General features: G+C 33.9%; 1 protein-coding gene across 1 annotated transcript; it reads left to right on the forward strand.

Annotated features, from left to right (window-relative positions):
* Nucleotides 1-6,199: 6,199 nt before the first annotated feature.
* LOC131624285 (L-type lectin-domain containing receptor kinase IV.1-like) lies at nt 6,200-8,585 on the forward strand. The gene has a single exon (XM_058895233.1). The coding sequence runs from the start codon at nt 6,395-6,397 to the stop codon at nt 8,426-8,428; it is 2,034 nt and encodes a 677-aa protein (XP_058751216.1). The 5' UTR covers nt 6,200-6,394; the 3' UTR covers nt 8,429-8,585.
* Nucleotides 8,586-22,612: the final 14,027 nt, after the last annotated feature.

Here is a 22,612-nt window from a genome sequence, read left to right on the forward strand (position 1 = left end):
AATCAAACGTTCATGAAGATAAAGGGCATGATGCAACATTCTGGATCACCTAGGCCTTGTTTAATGGCACGTCCTTACCATATAATACCTCAGGAGGACGTTTCAGCGCTTTGGATCGATTAAGATTGGCTGCCACGAACCTTTAAGCTTGCCCTAGTTTTTGAACTTTTTGCATCTTTGAAAACCCTAGCCTCCTTGTCCCTTATTCTTTTTCTATTATGAACAGGATCAATTATATATATGGAGCATATTAGGTTAACAAAAGTGGCTCAAATCTTTTGATTGGAGAGACATGGAGATTTGATTTGGAATTAGTTCAAAACTTGCTTTTTTTGGGATCAATCTTGCTCAATCTCTTGCCAATCAAATATTTTCGAAATTATCAGATCCCATGGCTTGCTTGGACCTCAAGAATGGTAAGAAACAATCCTTGCACTTAAAGATTTGATTTTTCATATTTTATTTTAATTAAAATTGGATTTAAATGATTAAATTCCAAAATAAATAAAATAAAATGAAAAGAAACGTGCAATTGGCCTTAGAGGTTGTAGATGGGCTTAAGAATAAGTTTAGATCATAAGAACTTAGGCCCATTTGGAAGATTTTTGACTTTGACAAGTATTTTTCTTCATGCACCTCTTCAAAAATGCTCAACTTGTGCAACTTGTATTTTGCTCAATTTTCAACATTTTCAAGTGTTCTTGGACTTTTTAGAAAACTCAAAGTGTCCTATAAACACTCCTATTGGTTTCATCTTTATTGAAGTTTCCATGCTCATGTACACTTCTTTTCAAAAAGATGACTTTTTGTTGACTTTTAAAAGGACCTGTAATGTTTTGGCTTATATCTCTCAAATGAAGCATTTTTTGCCTTTGTTTTAGCGAGGCAAAGTTGTAGAGAGTTCAATTTCCTTTAAAATGAGCTCTTTTTGGAAAATTTCTGATGAACCATGTGAAAGTTATGGCAGGTCAAAGTAAGTTGACTTTTAGTTCAAAAACCCTAATTTAGAAACTTTGAGTTTTGTTGATTTTTGAACTTTCCTTGATGAATCATAATCAACCCTTGATCAAATTATGAATGTAACTTCAAAACATTGATGTTGACCAAAAATCAGGAGTTTTGACTGTAAATTGACCATAGTTGACTTTTAGGTCAAATTAGTCGATTGTTGACTATTTGAGCATTTGACTGAGCAATCTTATGATTCAAGGCTTGGAAGTTGATGTGAGATGTTACGAAGTCCACTTGAGGTGTCAGAACCTGATTTTACTTTGAGATAATCGAAACCCTAGTTAGAGTCTTATTGCTTAGGAGACAAGTAAGTGTGCCCAATTCTTGCATAGTCTTGAGCAGTTGAAAGTCATGTGAGTCAAAATATAATGGGCAAATTTTGGGGTATGACACTGAGTAAATAGTTGCCTCTCTTAGTGCATGTCAAGCAACATGGATGGTGAATTTGGTCAAAGAAATTACAGGGAAGAATCATGGAGCAATAACCATGAAGATCTATAACATGTTTGATATCAATCTAGAGAAGAACCTGATAGCACATATAAGAAGCAAACACATAGAGATGAGGTTCCATTATCTTTGAGAGAAAGTAGAAATTGGGAAGCTGAGCTTGGAACATTGCAGAACTGAGAATCAGTTTGTAGACATCATGACAAAGACTATGTCGATCGAACTATTCAAGAGATTGAGAATTATGTTGAATGTAGATAGTTAAGACACAATGAATTAGGTGGTTTGTTGAATTTGTAATTCTTTGTGTTGAAGCAGTATTCGAAAAAGTCTGTATTAATTGTATTCGACAGAGAGTCCAATGCAACCTGTAGTTATTGAACTATGTAGCTGTCAAAATATGTTAGACTTAGCATTTATTGTGTAACGACTGAGTTAGTTTGGTAAAGTTTGTTTGGTGAACAATAAAATTCAGCTATAAATAGGGACGTACCCTAACGTTGTAAAGTGTGAAATTGAGACTTGCAAATAAAAGTAGAGATTTACTTTGCAGATCAACACAACTTCTTCTTCCTTTCTCCCTATCTTGAAACCCTAATTTCTCGTTTTCTTTTCTTCTAAAATCTTTGTGTAGTGAAATCATCTTGAAACCAACGTGTGGTTGATTAACTCGAGTGAACAATGAAGAACAAGAGGAGTGATGAATCAGAAAGATTGATTCTTGTTCATAAAGATTGATTCATATTATCTTGAAGATTGGGGTTAATTCCTACATCAAAATCCATAATTTTTAGAGGGTACGAGGCTAAAAAAAATTCAGTAGGAGTAACAAACGAGAATACTCATTCCATTAGGTCAGCTCCACAAAAGTTAAAAAAATGAGGCAGAGCGGATATAGTAGTGAGTACGAGGCTAAAACATTGGCTCGCTCTGCATAAATTTGAGGGCAGGCATAGTAGAGGGTGTGATCCCAAAACTTTAACTCAACCAGCAAAAATATGAGGGGGATTGCTCTTCCCACTCTTAGTGACGAAAATCCATCCTTAAAAAATCCAAAACACCCTTGGAATACTATGGAAGTTAACCTCTGAACGCTCCCCATACCCACCAAAAATACTTACAAGTTAACTTACGTATTAATGGAAGGGTGAGTTTGTATGTTATGTTCTAGACTAACCCATATGACACATTTTAAACTTATGCAAGTGTGTTTATTTCACAACTCAGTGGATATTATGAAAGTTAAGTTCCTTATTAATCCTCAGGATAGTAAATTTTCCTCTTGAGTAGTATTTTTGTTATAAATTTGATATATTTTAATATATCTTATATAATTCAATCAAATCATACATTGATCACAAAATACAATCAAAATACCATTTATTATCCAATCAAATCAATATCCTAACATGCAAGTAACGCATCAAAGACATGATATGTCCTAGTCTGCTCCTCCTTAAATATCTCCTGGTGAGCTGGCCTAAGTGGTTTCCCATCTGTATCCCATGTTATATAAGGATGTGACACTCTGAAAAATCATTAGATATAGAAAGATGCAGAATTCCATGGATGAGGAGTTGACACATTACGTACATCCTCTAAGACAAGATGATACACAAATATCTATCAACATCTCTGTGGCGGACAATGGGAAGAGCAACAACGGTATGGGATTTAGGAATATCTTGTAGATAAGCGAACTAGCAAATGAATGTCTCACTTAGATGTTGATACATTAGTCGTGACCTACAAGTTATCCAACCAGAGTAGAAGGATATCTCATCCAAAGGGTATGTCTCACGGCGATTGTCATACAGTGTGAAGTTTATCTCATTTACCGCGATGCGGTCAAGATAAATTTTGAACGACTCGGTCGCCTAATTACCTCTTGGTGAGATGAAGGATCAAGTATGTGTCAAAGCCTCGTCATAGTCATTCACATTTGCCCAGCTAGAGAAGCGAGAAAAGCGCTTAAGGATCCATGCTTGAAAATGGTATAGATGACGTATTAGTAATGACGAAGCACAAGTGTTATGAAATATTAGTAACAGTGAAGGTTCAAATATATTACCGTAAATATTATTTTTCTTATTGTCATCTATTTAGCATTTCATAGACAAGTTTCACCAAACTTGGAGTAGAGGTAAACCTTGTACTTATTAATCCTCTCCAAGTAATGATGTATTTCGAGTAGACGACATCGACATATCAGCAATTTTCTCCATGAATATGGATGTGCTAACAAGATACAAGAGGTGTAACCAAAATGCACATACTCTATGATATGCTTCTTGTGCATCATCACAGTCATCCTTAACTTCCACATCCAGGTGGTATATGTAAAACCTCTCCAGAAATCGAAAACTGGCATGACATCCTCTGGTGTCATTCATCTCCTGCTGGGCATCATCAGGGTCAGCTCCCAAATATTGCACCATCATATCTAGTGTCTCAGATCTAATGAGTCTGGAGTAGCTTAAAAATCTACCCCTCATTGAAAGATGAAGGATGAATGACACATCATCAAGTGCGATGGACATTTCACCGATCGGAAGATGGAATGAAAAAGTTTCTGAGTGTCATCTCTCAGTGAAAGTAGACAACAAATTATGACTAATAAAAATATACCAAGTCTAGAATAAATCTTGCAGCCTAGATAGCTGCATGACATCTGTAAACCATGGTTCATTAGGTTACGACAACTTAGCAATCTTTCTATTGTGGTTGATACATTTCAATGCCTCACATCGCTGAAAAAGTACATCAACATTAGAATGTTCAAATCTTAAAACATATATATTTAGAAGAATAAATACAAATTTATTTTACCTTTCCGTCCCACAAGTGTTTGGAAACATGGTTTGTAATAGACAAAGCACTAAGGGGTCTAAGGAGGCCTCTTGGATAAACATCAGGAGCGACAATATCAAGTTAGACTTTTAGGGCATAAGGGGAAGTAGTATAGGACTCATATCTTTGGGAGGACAATATCGAGGACACGTGAAATACAAAAGATGGTGCTTCCGCATCAAATAAAGTGGGACCAACGACTATACGATAGTGTCTAGCTCTTTCCCTCCGAACGGAAGCATGTTGAGCCTCTCTACCATTCCTTAATATGTCTACGTTATCAAACATTTTACCTATAATTACACCAGAAAAATCATATCATAATCAGATAAGGCAACCCCATGGGACAAAATAAGAAAAATCAGAAAAATAATGCAGAACAACAAACTAATGCATCAAAATTCAAAATAAAAAGTAAGAAAATGAAAACTTTACGAATGTGAGAAGTCGACGATTTTCGATTGAATGGAGTGGCGTAGAGGTTGATTGATGTCCAAGACTTCAATGCAATGCAATAGAAGTAGCGAGAATGCTTGACAAATGATAGAAGACAAGTTTGCTCACGAGCTCTGTTTTAAAATTTGAGTAAACTCTAAAATGAAATAAAGAAGAAGGAAGAGAGAAGGTTTGGCTCATTATATAAATCAAATGCATTTAAAACTTAACCTTCGTAAAAAAAAATACATAAATTATCCTCTATACCTATTATTCTATGTTCTGGCCTACGTAAAAGACTATCCTTTGATTGTATTTTTTGTGCATCAGTAGGTTAAGTTCCAGATTTTAGAAACATTATAGTTTTTTGTTAGGGTGCGTGAGCACCACTATGGGTGACAAAAGTAATCCCCAATACGAGGGCGGGGGGCAGATCCACTTACTCTGCTTGGATAAATTCATGCTCGTTTGTTAAAGGTCACACTCACAAAAAAAAAAAAAGAGACGCGCAGGGCGAAGATAGTAAAGAGTGGAGAACTTAGTCTATGTTTAGAATTTTAAAAAATCATGGTGTTAATTCACGTTTGCTAAAAGCTGCAACTTGTAGCTTCTCAAAATCACGGTAAATGTGGCTCTAGACGTGTGGTAGTGGTATCCTACTAGATTACCAAACAAAAGTTGAAACTTTCTCAAACCTGGAAAAAAATACAGATAAAATAGACATGATAGACTGGACGTCCCCTATGTATCATTTGGAGTTTTCTATAGTTTATTAATAATAAACACTAGATTGTAGTAGAATTGTTTGCAAATTAAATTTCAAATTCCAAAGAAAACTGAACGATTTGGAGTTTTCTATAGTTTATTAATAATAAACACTAGATTGTAGTAGAATTGTTTGCAAATTAGATTTCAAATTCCAAAGAAAATTGAACTAAGGGTCAACCTTATTTAACCGGGCCAAGTATATGTTGTTTAGGCAAAATATGGCCAGGCAAAACCACACACAGAAGAGAGAGCCAACTTTATTCCTTTCACAAAACTCTATTATGTTCCAAACAAAACTCCAATTTTGTACAGCATTTCTTTAACAAAGAAAAAAAAAAAAAAGTAAGCTTGACCAACCTTTATTTCTGTTTCTTATTTTTCATCTTTATCTTTTCTTTTTATCCTTCTCTGTCACCTTTTTCTGATGAAAATTTGAATGAATTACATCATGCCATAGAGAGGGGTCCACTCCATATTATTTGACCCTACATAGTTACAATACAAACTTCAATATCAGGAATCTTCCTTGAAACTCAATTCTCGTGTTCCTATTAATTTCTCCCTTATCTACCTAGTAGTGTCCCACTATACTTAACAATAAAGAAATTTCATACTTACAATTTGACAACTTTGTTTTTGAATTTAAATTGTGACATAAGAAATTTGAAAACAAACAACAACAATAAATGAAAGTGATGTATTTATTTCAACTTTATGAAACCTTACACTTGAATGTTCCTTTCCACTAACATATAATGAAAGTGCTTGGATATTTCCACGTAAGCTTCATATGAAAATTCAAATGTAAGCTACAAGCAAACCATAGAAACAAAACAACAAATATTGAACTCAACAAACATTTTCCTAAACATATCAAACTATGTCTTTCAACCTTGTAGCAATAGTTTCTATGTTTGTAACATTAGTAGTAGTAGCAAGTGAAGGTAGCAATATTAGTTTCATCTATAATGGATTCAAATCATCAAATTTGTATCTTGATGGTGTTGCTGAATTAACCTCCAATGGATTACTTAGATTAACCAATGATTCCAAACAAGAAAAGGGTCATGCTTTCTATCCAAATCCTATAGTTTTCAACAATGGAATTAGTAGTCATGTGTTTTCTTTCTCTACTACTTTTGTTTTTGCTATAAGATCAGAGTTTGATTCTCTTAGTGGTCATGGAATTGTTTTTGTTGTTTCTCCAACAAAAGGGTTGCCGAATTCGTTACCAAGTCAGTACCTTGGTTTGTTCAATGAAACAAACATGGGAAACAACAACAGCCACGTTTTTGGTTTAGAGCTTGATACTATTTTGAATACTGAGTTTGATGATATCAATGACAACCATGTTGGAATTGATATCAATGGATTGAAATCGGAAAAATCGGCTTCGGCGGGATATTATGAGATAGGTGGCAATGAGTTCAAGAATTTGAGCCTTTTTAGTGGCTTACCAATGCAAGTTTGGTTGGAATATGATGGTGGAAAGAACAAGATTGATGTTACTTTAGCTCCAATTAATGTTGTTAAACCAGAAAAGCCTTTGTTATCATTGAACAAAGATTTGTCTTCTGTTATTAACAATAGTACTATGTATATTGGATTCTCATCTTCAACAGGTTCAATTCTAACCTCTCATTATGTTCTTGGTTGGAGTTTTAAGGTTAATGGTCAAGCTCAAAGCCTTGTGATTTCTCAACTTCCAAAGCTACCATCTTTAGAAGGAAAAAAGGATTCTAAGGTGATTTTCTCAATTGGGTTGCCTTTGATTTCACTATGCTTGTTTCTAATGGTAGCTATAGCAATGTTTCATTTCATCAAGAGGAAGAAAATGTTCTCTGAGCTTCATGAGGATTGGGAGAAAGACTATGGAACACAAAGATTCAAGTACAAAGATTTATACTTTGCAACAAAGGGTTTCAAGGAGAAGGAGCTATTAGGAACAGGTGGATTTGGCAGAGTCTACAAAGGTGTGATGCCAATTTCAAAGCTTGAGGTAGCTGTGAAGAGAGTGTCACATGAATCAAGACAAGGGATGAGGGAATTCGTGGCGGAGATCGTTAGTATCGGTCGCCTTCGTCATCGGAACCTTGTTCCGCTTCTCGGCTATTGCAGGCGAAAAGGCGAGTTACTTCTTGTCTATGATTACATGCAAAATGGAAGCTTGGACAAATATTTACATAACAGAAAACAAAGATTTACCTTAACTTGGAGTCAAAGGTTTAGGATCATCAAAGGTGTTGCTTCTGGTTTGTTTTATTTGCATGAAGAATGGGAACAGGTTGTTGTTCATAGAGATATTAAAGCTAGTAATGTTTTATTAGATGGTGAATTGAATGGAAGATTAGGTGATTTTGGTCTTTCAAGGCTATATGATCATGGAACTGATCCTCAAACAACACATGTTGTTGGAACACTTGGTTATCTAGCACCAGAGCATACAAGAACAGGTAAAGCCACAACAAGTTCTGATGTTTACTCTTTTGGTGCTTTTTTGCTTGAGGTTGTTTGTGGCAAAAGGCCTATAGAACAAGTAAGAGAATGTGAGAGTTTGATTTTGGTTGATTATGTATATGATTGTTGGAAAAGAGGTGAGATAGTTGAGGCTAGAGATGTAAATTTGGGATTGGATTATGTGGTTGAGGAAGTTGAATTGGTGTTGAAACTTGGTTTGTTGTGTTCACATTGTGAGGCATTGGCTAGGCCAAGTATGAGGCAGGTTTTGAGGTATTTGGAGAGGGATTTGGCACTGCCTGATTTGTCTTTTTTGAGTTTGTCTTCAATGGGAGTGACTAGTGGACAGTGTGAAAATTTTCAAGATTTTGGTATGTCTTATGCTTCTTCTTCTATGGATAGGCCATTCTCTCATACTTCTTCAATTGCTGAGTCACTTCTTTCTGGTGGTCGTTAGAGTTTAGAAGATGCATGAAAAGAAATGATCTATTAGGATTATGTGATCTTAGTTGATTGTACTTTTTTTTTTTTTCTATTTTTAATTGGTTTTTTAATTTTAAATGATTTTGTATTGCATTATGAATTGGAAAAAAGTTAAAAAAATTAATAGCAAAGTTTTGTGTCTTAATAGTATCCATTGTTGTTTTAGACAGGTAAAAGGTATATGTTGATTTCTTATGTGATGTTAGAAAAATATTGTAAAATACAAAAGAATAAAGATAAAGAAGAAAAATAGAAAACAGAAGTAAAAATAAGAGAGTATAGCATTATGATTTTCTATAACACATTCGTAATACTTGTTCTCAACTTTTATATTCTCCTATTTCAAAAGTCAATTTTTTGGTTTCTCAATTTTAATTAATTTTTTTTTTAATTTATTAATTAAAATTTTGAAAAGAAACTTCTAGGCCTAAAGTTACATTTTCAATCCAGTACCTAAGGGTATGTTTGGTTGGAGAGAAGTTGGTAAGAGAGAGTTAGCAGAGAGAGAAGTTGGAAAGAAATGCACTCTTTCTCTTGTTTGGTGGACAATGAAATAGCAAGGAGAGATCCAAATATAGTGGGTCCCATCAATATTTTCAATCTTCTCTCTTGAGCGAAGAAACATGAAGGATACATGTTACTTTTTTAACTTTCCATATATACCCTCATTCTTTTTGTTCAAATGTCACTGAGAAACAATATTGTCAATACATATTATAAATGGTAGAGAAACAAAAAATATGCACAACAATAATAAATTAATAATAATAATAATAATAATAATAATAATAATAATAATAATAATATATAATACTACTGGTTTTTTTTCTTTTTACCTAAAACAAATTGGTAGACCAATTATTACGTAACATAATTTAAATCTATTTACAAAATTCATTATATAAACTAATATAAATTTATTTATAATGAAAATAAAAAAAATTTTAACTAAGAAATATTAAAATAATATTTAAAGTTAAAAATAAAAATCAAGTAATTTATTTAGCACATATTATTATTTAAAAATTAACTAATAAAATTAATAAATTTATTTATTTTAACCAAGGACATTTATGTCTTTATAATAAAATAAAACACTTCTTTCTCTTCTATTTCTCTCTTCTTTCTCTTATACCAAACACTACATCAAATCTACTCTACTTCTCTTCTTTTTCTCTCTTTTCACACTCTTTCTCACATCTTTCTCTCTTTTCAACTTCTTCTCTCTTCCAAACATACCCTTAATGTCCATTGTGATCTAAATTCACTCGAGACACTAGACTATGCATGTTTAAACTATCAAAAATAAAAAAATACAGTGAAATGTTATAATTATAAATTATTTTTAAAAAATGTTTTTTATTTTTTTTTTTTACATTCTTTTAGATTAAGGATTAGATTAAAGATAGAATATAAAATTATGTGATTAATCAACTCCATAACTTTATTAATTTTTTAAATTTCATTAATTAACTTTATAATTATTAAAAATTTAGACGTTTATTAACCAACTTCATCACTTAATTAATTATTTTTTTACATTTCATTTACCAATTTTATTTTATTATTAAAAACCACTATTTATGTACTGTTTTACGACATTATTCACATTCTAATTATAAGTATTTTTTCATTAAAAAAACATTATTCATCGTATAAATATGATAACCAATATTTTAGTAAGAGTCTTAATGTAGAAATAACATTGTTGTTAAACTATATAAACTTTTATACAAATTATAATCAAATAACTGTTAGACTTCCACTAAATTACCATCTTTTATCTCGGTAGTTACATCACCATCACAATTCTTTCAAGAAAGTATGCATCCTCCACTCCGAAGAACAAGTATCTATCTCCACAACTACACCATTGTTTTACTCAATACTTTTCTTCTAGAAGGATTTGGCCCACTAAAACCCCCATTAACACCCTCTTAAGAATTTAACTTGTCACCTTATAAATACATCTGACACCCTATATTTAGTGGACTTTATCCGTTATATCTAGAGCTGTTAATATGGGCTACCCGATCCTAAACGGGCCGGCTCTGGCAGACCCTGGACTTTTCAGGTCTTAGATGAATTTCGGGTTACCCGGCCCTAAATGAGTTTTTTTATTTAAAAAAATTAAAATTGAAACTACACAATATTTATTATAAATAAAATTAAAAATTATGTTATTTTAAACATAATACATTTTTAAGTACTATATTATCTCTTACAAATACTATACATGTCTAAATTGTATAAAATAATACTTGAATATTTATTATAAGAGAAAAACTAATATAATACGATGAAAAAATGTTGATTATATTAATGTATAATATTTAAAAGAGAAAGATTGAATAAAATAGAGATAAAATTTAGTGAAGTGGGAAAAATCAATATGCTATTTTGGAGTAAGATAATATAAATATTAATATATTTTTTAAAATTTATAATTAGGCGGGCCTAATGGACACCTCACAGCTCATATGGGCTAGCCCTAATAGGTAGAGTTGGGCTAAAAAGGCCCTGAAAAATATGGGCTCTAATTTTAAAGTCCAAACCCTATTGTTATGATGCCGAAAAAAAAATTTCGCCACCCCAAAATTAAATCTGACACCTCTCATTTGCAATGTTTTTATCATAATACCTTTTGTAATATTTTAGGTTTTAAAAAAATAGTGTTTTTTTATTGAATTTTTAGAAAATTTCTGAGTTTTTATCGAATTTGTGGAGAATTTTGTGTTTTTTTTATCAGTTTTCTAGAGATCTATGAATTTTTACTAGATTTTTAATATTATAAGATTTTACTGGATTTATCACAGTTTATCGGATTTGAACTACCGGATTTTTGAAATACACTACTGGATTTTTCAAAAATCTATAAATTTTTATCGAATTTTTTAAATAAACTATTGAGTTTTTCAAAAATCTATAAGCTTTTACTAGATTTTTCAAAATGTCTCTGAATTTTTATAGAATTTTTAATAAAATCTATGAATTTTTATCGATTTTTTTTTTAAATTTATAAATTTTTATCGGATTTTTCAAATATCTATGAGTTTTTACCAAATTTCTGTTAGTATTATTTTTCTTTTTTTGCCTATAAATTAAGCATCAAAATTTTTTTAAAAATTCTCATAATTACAAAATATACCAAATTTTTAGAATACACTGTCAAACTTTTCTATTCATACCAGATTTTTCGTTTGCTTTTTAAATTAAATTTTAATAAACATATTTCAGGTATTATGGGGTGTTAAGTTTAATTTTGGAGGTGGCATAAAAAATTCTCAGATTACAAATGTGCAGCCCAATAAATCTGTTAGAGAGAAAAATATATCATTTTTACTTGAGAATTTTTATCAATATCAAGGGGTGCATTTAGCATTTCTCTACTTCAATATCTTAGTTTTTATTTCCAAAAGAAACTCATGGTTCATTAATCCTAGTAAACCCTAGATAAGTGTATTGTTCATAGCGTTAATTTCCAATAAAAATTCAGAAGTTTATTTTTGAATGTTTTCTTTCTTTGTAATCTTGATTTATTTTAGTTTTAGCTATAGAGACAATTTAAACTTAATCACTTTTTGAAAATTTTATTGACAAAACTTATACTACATCTATTTTTAGTCAAATAAAAGATTAAAAAAACTGTAGAAACTAATTTGTTTGTGAGTTTGAAGAGGAAGGGAGTGCTTTGGAAAATAGAAAGAATTGAGTGAAAAGAATAAAAAGATTTTGGGTAGAAGTTTTTGATGATTTGATTTTATTCATAACATCAAAAATCTCATAAAATGGGGAACTCAAAAATTGTATTGACTGAGGGTTTTGGAGGGCTTATATAAAATTTTCAAATATTTATTAGGTTGTTATATTATCCTGAAAATTAAAAATTTAATAATGATAATGATTCTTTTATCATTCTAAACAAAATCATTTTTTCAAAAAATGTCAAATATTTTTCTATATTTTTTTAAAATTTTGTTTTCGGAATCTTCCTCTCGCCTTCCCTCCAAACTCGCAAACATAGCTTAAGAAAAATTGTCTTAGCGTGTGTATAAAATACAAATATCAATTTTTAAGAACAAATGTAAGTTATAAAAAATTAATACATGCTAGGACATCTAGGGTGTGTTTCTTTAGATTTGTCGTTTTAAATTTTTTATTCTCCTATTACAAAAGGAGAATACTTAGATACAATTTTTTAGGTGTGATTTATACTATTTTCTCATAAAAATATGACAAGTGTATACTTTCTTCTTAGCAATTTTCTTCTATTTCCACTCCTTAAATCATGTTAAAATACATTTGTCATATTTTCATTAGCAAATAGCATAAACCACACCTAAGCAATTGTAGGTAAGTTTTCTCCATTACAAAATCCAATCCAACTTTCTGATCCTTTAATTTCAATTTTATTGAGATTTTTATGGTCCGCCTCTAATTTTGCTTACGCGTCCTCTTTATTTATGAGGTGTCACTTTGAGTATGGTACCATGTCACCAAGTCTGACTTTTTAAAAATGATTATTTTAAATAGAAAAAACATTTTAAACAATTTAAATGTTATAAAAATTTAAAAAATAAATTGTTTAATGTTATAAAAATTTGAGAAACGAGAAACCTTTCAGTCTTCATGTTTCAACCCAATTCTCTTTGTCCTCAAGAACCCTAATTCCCATCCAATTACTTCATCTTCAAAATTGATTCAATCTTCAACATAACTCGCAAATCGTAATCATTAAATTGTACTTTCGCATCTGAATCTCCATTTTTTAAGCCCATTCACTTGCAAGAGTGAATATTTCTACATTCAAAGAGCGAAGATGAAGAATTTACGGTCTCAAAGGGAGAGCGACGAAAGAGTCTGTCGCAACGGGAATATTGAGATTAAGCTATTGATTAACGTAACTCACAAATAAGCAAGAGTCGTCACCGGTCTTTATTATTTCCAAAGTAATGAGAAAAGAACGAATAAAATCAACAGAAGTTTTAAAACAAAACTAATAAAACAAAGAGAAAATGGTATGGGGGTTGGCTATGCAAAGGGAAGGTATTAGTATCCATCACATCCATGGTACTCCATGGAAAGCTTTTGAAAATCTGTGTTTTAAGATAAAAGAGTTAAAGGTGCAAAAAAATTGATAGGATGAGAAGAGAACATTTTTTATTATGCTCGGCAAGACATCGTGTAACGCCCGTTATATTTTATTTAAGTAGTTAATTATTTTATTATGAATTATTTGGTGAAATTAGGAATTGTTGGTATTTATGCAATTATATTATATAGTTGAATAATAATAATAATAATAATAATAATAATAATAATAATAATAATAATAGAATATAAAATAAATAGTTAATTGGGCCATGAAGATGTGTTAGCATGAGTATTGTGGGGGGGGGGGGATGTTAAGCCCAATAGGGTGAAGGAATTAGTGAAGGGTTAACTAAAAAGAGAGAATTAGAAAATAGAGAGAAGTTAGAGGATTTTGAAGAGAACATGAAAAATAGAGAAGAGCAGAGCTATGGCAAGAGGAATCTACATTGATAAGGAAGAGTTTTAAAGAAAATTGCTAAGGTAAGGGTGGAGTTCCAACCTTCTAATAGGCGGTATAATTGTGGGTAGATGATGATATGTTTGCTAGGTTTTGGGTGTAGATAAACCCATGAAATTGATAGTTTAGGTTGAATGAAATTGATGATTTTGTTATGTTGATTTGATATAAACGGATAAATATGATGTTAGTTGAGAGTGATGCAATTTGGTGTGTTTAGATGATTTGTAATGTGTGTATTTCCATTAAATCAAGTACTATATGATAGCATATGTATTGGGGTTGTTAGAGGTCAAAATCAGGGGTTTGGGATATGTTGGATAGTATAAAAACTAGAAAATTGCACAAAATCGTGTTTAAAATGGGGTTTTCTGGGCTCTAACACGGCCGTGTCAGGTGACACGGGTGGTCGTGTCAGTCTCAAGTCCTAGGTGCCTGAAACGTGAAAAGAAAAGTAAAATTTTGAGCTGGGAGCGACAAGGGCGGCCGTGTCAGCTTCGGGATGTTTGTATTGTGAAATTGTTTTAGTCATATCTTTTGAACCGTAAGTCCGTTTGACGCGCCGTTCGTACCGTTTTAAAGCTAAAAATATTTTCTAAATTATAATGATTATTTTGAAAACGGTGGCAAAGTATTTTATGAAAAGAAACATGATGGGTGTGTATATTGTTTGTGCCATAATGCGAAGTATTGTGTTTTGATTACGAAGATGAAGTGAAAGTAGTGTAATTGCTTTGTATATGTTGTTACATGATGATGATTGATGTTGGTAGCCTGTTTTGGCATTGTGATGAATATCGTTGTTCGGTAATTGCATAACGATGATGTTGTATTGTGTGTCTCATGCACAACATAATTAACGAAGATGATTGTTGTTGTGAAGGATCGACATTACAAAATTAGTCGTTGTCTTCGTTTGGCATTACGAAGATAGCCATTGCCCACAGATGTCATTTGTGAAAATATTGGTACCACATGCATCGTGTCATAATTAATAGCATTGAATTATATTTTTGTTGGTTGGATGTATAGCGATGAATGTTGGATTGTATAGCCAACATGCGTTTGAGAAGAATGGTAATGTTATATGTGTGTTGTATAATCAATTATGAACCATGACTACTAATCATTGCGTTTGGAATTTAGCATGATATGTCTGTCATATGCTTATGATTATACCTTTTATTATATTATTGTGATATCTCACCCCTTCTGTTTAAATGTTTCCTCTACGTGGGTAACGTGTAGGTGATCCGCAGTAGATGAGGTTAGCCATCCTTAGTTTTGAGTCGGCGTCGTGCTCTGGTACGTAGCATCGGGGGGATGAACGTCTGTTTTATTTTATTGCATTGTTGTTTATTTGAAAGATTGTGGGAGTAGTTAGGACTCTCTCTTATTTTGTTATATGTTGGATAATGATGAGTTGAAGTTGTTGACTGTAACACCCCGATATCCGCTGCACGCATCAACCGTGTCGGCCAACCGAGCATGTTATCGGCTTAATCAATAATCCCCCCTAGGTCCGCTTCTCGGCTGCCCAGGAAATATTGTTTTTGCCTTCCGCAGGAATCGAACCATGTACCTAGGGGTTAAGTACATATTCATAGCAATTCCTGCTACCACTTGAGCTACTAGCTCAATTGGTAGCAGGAATTGCTATGAATATGTACTTAACCCCTAGGTACATGGTTCGATTCCTGCGGAAGGCAAAAAAATTATTTCCTGGGCAGCCGATAAGCGGACCTAGGGGGGATTATTGATTAAGCCGATAACATGCTCGGTTGGCCGACACGGTTGATGCGTGCAGCGGATATCGGGGTGTTACATTAAAAAGGCGCAGCTCAATTGGTAGCAAGAATTGCTATGAATATGTACTTAACCCCTAGGTACATGGTTCGATTCCTGCGGGAGGCAAAAACAATATTTCCTGGGCAGCCGATAAGCGGACCTAGGGGGGATTATTGATTAAGCCGGTAACATGCTCGGTTGGCCGACACGGTTGATGCGTGCAGCGGATATCGGGGTGTTACATTAAAAAGGCGCCTTTTTAATGTAACACCCTGGATTTCCGCTTACCCCGCGGGGCTTCCGGCCTACCAAGCATGTCACCAGCTTAATCAATAATCCCCCCTAGGTCCGCTTACCGGCTGCCCAGGAAAATATTGTTTTTGCCTCCCGCAGGAATCGAACCATGTACCTAGGGGTTAAGTACATATTCATAGCAATTCTTGCTACCAATTGAGCTAGTAGCTCAAGTGGTAGCAAGAATTGCTATGAATATGTACTTAACCCCTAGGTACATGGTTCGATTCCTGCGGGAGGCAAAAACAATATTTTCCTGGGCAGCCGGTAAGCGGACCTAGGGGGGATTATTGATTAAGCTGGTGACATGCTTGGTAGGCCGGAAGCCCCGCGGGGTAAGCGGAAATCCAGGGTGTTACATTGACAATAAATTCTGATTGTTTTTCCGCTGCATTAATACAGAAGTTGAAGTTTTGAGAATTGTAATGATGATGTGATAGGTTCATCTTAATGTGTTATGTATCTAGTTAATTATAACTTGAGAAGGTTTATGTATGATGTATAAAGAATGTAGAATCCTATTCTCAATGTTTTGTTTTAGATTTTTAACTTACTCCAATTTAAATTATTAATTAAATTACCGACGGGGAAGGGGCTATTACACGTCACATCTTGTGCCTACATACCCCTTCTGTGCAATAGGGAAGTAAGAACATTTGTAGTGCCGCTTAAAAAGAAACAAAAGAAATTTGTTAATTGATTTTAAATAAAGATATATGTTGTCTTATCAGAGTGGAAAACACAATGTACTCTCTACAGTTAGGGGAAAATGAGCATTTGCATCATCTTAAGTATGGAGAATTTAAGCTTAGACTAGGTCAACATAGCATATCTCAACATATCAGCGGAAAATGTCTGCATTTTTTCATGTATGTAGATGTGTTAGAACAAGATTTGTTCTGATCAATATTCTTAGTTTTGATGATAACAATGTATATGAATTTTGCTTGAGATAATGTGGTACTCTAATTCTATGCAATTTCCATTTCAGGAAATATATAAAGAGTATGCACAAAATCAGCACAAGAAGCACTGTCTCAGAAGGTTCAAGTATGCAACATCAGAACATGCTTTCGCAAGACATCAGAAGATGGTCAAGCAGAATCAGAACATGGTCTATTGAAGCATCAGAAGAACTTGAGATCAGAAGCAGAAGCACTGAAGTTCTCATGGTATCATGCAAGAAGCACTTCAAGGTCAGAAGACAAGAAGATGCTCTGCACCAAGCTGTTTGACTCTGATGATATTCAAGTTGTTTACACAAACATCAGATCAGAAGCAAGTACAAGATGGCAGGCTACGCTGACTGACAAAAGGAACGTTAGAAGCTATTAAAGGCAACGTCACTAGACACAGCAAAAGCAAGGCTCGAGGTAGTTGACAAAAGAGTGAAACATTAAATGAAATACTATACGGATCACGCAACGCATTAAATGCTCCCAACGGTTATCTTCTCAAACGCCTATAAATAGAAGTTCTGATGAAAAGCTGAATACAACACTTTGCGCAAACATACAGAAACGCTGTCAAATTCTAAAAGCTCTCAAACTTCATCTTCAACCTCACTTCATTACTGTTGTAATATCTTAGTGAGATTAAGCTTAATCTTAAGAGAAAAATCACAGTTGTGATAATAGCTTATTAAGAAGCATTGTAACTCTTGTAAGAATTTGTTTACATTCATTTGTAAGAACTAGAGGAGATCAAGTTGTGATCGGATTCTCTAGAAAGTCTTAGAGGGTATCTAAGCATTGTGTTCCTAGAGTGATCAGGTTGTGATCAGAATACTCTAGAAGACTTAGAGGTTATCTAAATGGAAAACCATTGTAATCTTGTGTGATTAGTGGATTAAATCCTCAGGTGAGGTAAATCACTCCAAGGGGGTGGACTGGAGTAGTTTAGTTAACAACGAACTAGGATAAAAATCATTGTGCAAATTGTTTTTATCTTAAGAGTTTTAAAACTACACTTATTCAAACCCCCCTTTCTAAGTGTTTTTCTATCCTTCAATTGGCATTAGAGTGCCGGTTCTAAGGTGCAAGCACTTAACCGTGTTTAGAAATGATTCAGGAAGAGAAAAACGCTTAAGTCAAGATGGTTGGTGAAGATCCAACAGCTACATCTACATCTGGCTCTGCTGAGCAGTACAATGGAATTGGTAACAATGGTTACACTAGACCACCAGTATTCGATGGTGAAAACTTTGAATATTGGAAAGATAGACTTGAAAGTTACTTTCTTGGTCTAGATGGTGACTTATGGGATCTTATGGTGGATGGTTACAAACATCCAGTGAAAACTAGAGGAGTAAAGTTGACAAGACAAGAAATGAGTGATGATCAAAAGAAAGAATTCAAAAATCATCACAAGTGTAGGACTATTCTGCTGAATGCTATTTCTCATGCTGAATATGAGAAGATATCAAACATAGAAACTGCCTATGACATATATGAATCATTGAAAATGACTCATGAAGGAAATGCCCAAGTCAAGGAGACCAAAGCTCTTGCCTTGATCCAGAAATATGAAGCCTTCAAGATGGAGGATGACGAAAACATTGAGAAAATGTTCTCAAGATTTCAAATGCTAACTGCTGGATTAAGAGTTCTTGACAAGGGATACACCAAGGCTGATCATGTCAAGAAGATCATCAGAAGCTTGCCAAGAAGATGGGGTCATATGGTGACTGCTTTCAAGATTGCCGAGAATCTGAATGAAGTCTCTCTTGAAGAATTGATCAGTGCTCTGAGGAGTCATGAAATTGAGTTGGATGCTAATGAACCTCATAAGAAAGGTAAGTCTATTGCATTAAAATCTAATTATAAAAAATGCACTAACGCTTTTCAGGCTGAAGAAGAAGATTCTGAAGAATCAGAATCAGAAGAAGAAGATGAATTGTCCATGATCTCCAGAAGGTTAAACCAACTCTTGAAGAGCAAGCATAGGAAGTTCAAAAACTTCAAAAGTTCTAAGAAGCCTGAACATGGAGAATCTTCTGGAAGCAGAAGATCTGACAAGAAGAAGGTCACATGCTATGAATGCAATGAGCCTGGTCACTACAAGAATGAGTGTCCAAAACTTCAGAAGGAGAACCCCAAGAAGAAGTTTCACAAGAAGAAAGGTCTTATGGCAACATGGGATGATTCAGATTCAGAATCAGAATCAGACTCTGAAGGCGAGCAGGCAAACATTGCACTGATGGCCACAGTTGATGATGGATCAGAATCTACATCAGAATCAAATTCTGAAGAGGTATTTTCTGAACTATCTAGAGAAGAGTTAGTTTCCAGTTTAACAGAACTTCTGGAACTCAAAGCTCATCTTAGTATCAAATACAAAAAGCTGAAAAAGCTATTTGATTCTGAAACTAAGAAGCTGGAAGTGGAAAATTCTGAACTGAAGGAAAAAGTTTTAAAATTATCCAAAGATATTGGATCTCCTTCTGAATCAGAAAAATTCATTCCTAGTCTCAATCATATTCTGAAAGAATATGACTCGAGCTTCAGAAAGTTTTTATCTAGAAGTATTGGCAGAAGTCGTCTTGCTTCTTTGATATATGGTGTTTCTGGAAACAAAAGGATTGGCGTTGGCTATGAGGGTGATACCCCACACAAATTTGAACCTGTAGATGATATGAAAATCACATACAAGCCATTGTATGATCAGTTCAAATATGGCCACTCACATGATATTAGGCTCACTTCACATGCCAAAAGCTTTCATGTTACACACACTAAGAAGCATGTGACACAATCTAGAAAATATCATGCTGCTAAACCTAAAGAATATCATGCTGTACCTCCTGTTGTTTATTATGCTAAACCCAAGTTCAATCAGAACTTGAGGAAAACTAACAAGAAAGGACCCAAGAAGTTGTGGGTACCTAAGGAGAAGATAATTTTTGTTGCAGATATCCTTGGCAGCAAAGAAGACAAAGCACAACATGTCATGGTACCTGGACTCTGGGTGCTCGCGACACATGACGGGAAGAAGGTCTATGTTCCAAGACCTGGTGTTTAAGTCTGGTGGAGAAGTCAAGTTTGGAGGAGATCAGAAGGGCAAGATAATTGGCTCTAGAACCATAAGTATTGGTAATTCTCCTTCCATATCTAATGTACTTCTTGTAGAAGGATTAGCGCATAACTTATTGTCCATAAGTCAATTAAGTGACAATGGTTATGACATAATCTTCAATCAAAAGTCTTGCAAGGCTGTAAGTCAGAAGGATGGCTCAATCCTATTTATAGGCAAGAGAAAGAACAACATTTATAAGATTGATCTTTCTGATCTTGAGAAGCAGAAGGTGACTTGCCTTATGTCTGTTTCCGAAGAGCAATGGGTCTGGCACAGAAGATTAGGACATGCTAGTTTGAGAAAGATTTCTCAGATTAACAAACTAAATCTGGTCAGAGGACTCCCAAATCAGAAATACAAATCAGATGCTCTTTGTGAAGCATGTCAGAAGGGCAAGTTCTCCAAACCTGCATTCAAATCTAAGAATGTTGTCTCTTCCTCTAGGCCGTTAGAACTTCTGCACATTGACATGTTTGGCCCAGTCAAAACAGCATCTGTCAAAGGGAAGAAATATGGATTAGTCATCGTAGATGACTATAGCCGCTGGACATGGGTAGTTCTTAAAACACAAGGATGAGTCTCATTCAGTGTTCTTTGAATTCTGCACTCAGATTCAAACTGAGAAGGAGTGCAAAATCATAAAGGTCAGAAGTGATCATGGTGGTGAATTTGAGAACAGATTCTTTGAGGAGTTCTTCAAAGAAAATTGTATTGCCCATGATTTCTCTTGTCCTAGAACTCTACAGCAAAATGGAGTTGTAGAACGAAAGAACAGGACTCTACAAGAAATGGCCAGAACCATGATCAATGAAACCAATATGGCTAAGCACTTTTGGGCAGAAGCAATAAATACTGCATGTTATATTCAGAATAGAATCTCTATAAGACCTATTCTAAATAAGACTCCTTATGAATTGTGGAAGAACAAAATGCCCAACATTTCATATTTTCATCCTTTTGGATGTGTTTGTTTCATTCTGAATACTAAAGATCATCTTGGTAAGTTTGATTCTAATGCACAGAAATGTTTCCTTCTTGGATATTCTGAACGCTCTAAAGGCTACAGAGTATACAATACTGAAACATTGGTTATAGAAGAATCAATCAATATCAGATTTGATGATAAGCTTGGTCTTGAAAAGCCAAAGCAGTTTGAGAATTTTGCAGATATAGATGTTGATATATCAGAAGCTGAAGAACCAAGAAGCAAAGTTTCAGAAGCTGAAAATCTCAGAAGCAAAGGATCAGAAGATCAAGTTGCTGCGTCTTTAGAGAATCTCAAAATTTCTGAAGAGCCAACAGTTAGGAGATCTTCTAGACTCACCTCTTCTCACACAGAAGATGTCATTCTTGGAAAGAAGGATGATCCTATTAGAACAAGAGCATTCCTTAAGAACAATGCAGAATGTCAATTAGGTCTTGTTTCTTTGATCGAGCCAACTTCTGTTGATCAAGCTCTAGAAGATGCAGACTGGATAATTGCCATGCAAGAGGAACTAAATTGGTTTACAAGGAATGATGTATGGGATCTTGTTCCTAGACCAAAAGGATTTAACATCATTGGTACAAAGTGGGTCTTCAGAAACAAGCTAAGCGAAAAGGGAGAAGTAGTAAGAAATAAAGCCAGACTGGTGGCTCAGGGTTATAGTCAGCAAGAAGGTATTGACTATACAGAAACCTTTGCACCAATGGCCAGGTTAGAATCTATTCTCTTATTGATTTCTTTTTCCACTCAACACAACATCACTCTATATCAGATGGATGTTAAGAGTGCCTTCTTAAATGGTTATATAGATGAGGAAGTCTATGTAACCTCCTGGTTTTGAAGACTCTAAGTCTCCAGAACATGTTTTCAAATTAAAGAAATCATTGTATGGATTGAAGCAAGCTCCTAGAGCTTGGTATGAAAGATTAAGTTCTTTCCTTCTGAACAATGGTTTCACTAGAGGACACGTGGATACTACCCTCTTCTGTAAAACATTTAAGAAAGATATTTTAATTTGTCAAATTTATGTTGATGATATTATCTTTGGAACATCTAATGCTACACTTGGAAAGGAGTTTGCTAAGTCCATAAAGGCTGAATTCGAGATGAGCATGATGGGAGAACTCAAGTACTTCCTTGGGATTCAAATCAATCAAACTTCTGATGGAACATATGTTCATCAAATGAAGTATGTGAAAGAACTTCTGAAGAAGTTTAATCTTTCTGAAAGCAAAGATGCCAAAACTCCTATGCATCCAACGTGTGTCCTATGTAAGGATGAGGTAAGTAAGAAGGTAGATTAGAAGTTGTACAGAGGTATGATTAGATCTCTTCTATATTTCACTGCTTCTAGACCTGACATTTTATTCAGTGTTTGTTTGTGTGCAAGATTCCAATCAGATCCTAGAGAATCTCACTTAACAGCTGTTAAAAGAATTCTGAGGTATCTGAAAGGTACTACTAAT

Source organism: Vicia villosa, unplaced genomic scaffold (assembly GCF_029867415.1).
Source record: "Vicia villosa cultivar HV-30 ecotype Madison, WI unplaced genomic scaffold, Vvil1.0 ctg.000113F_1_1, whole genome shotgun sequence".
Lineage (NCBI taxonomy): Eukaryota > Viridiplantae > Streptophyta > Magnoliopsida > Fabales > Fabaceae > Vicia > Vicia villosa.

What these genes read in the sequence shown, in the direction of transcription:
- LOC131624285 (XM_058895233.1), top strand. Translation starts at nt 6,395, where the DNA reads ATGTCTTTCAACCTTGTAGCAATAGTTTCTATGTTTGTAACATTAGTA.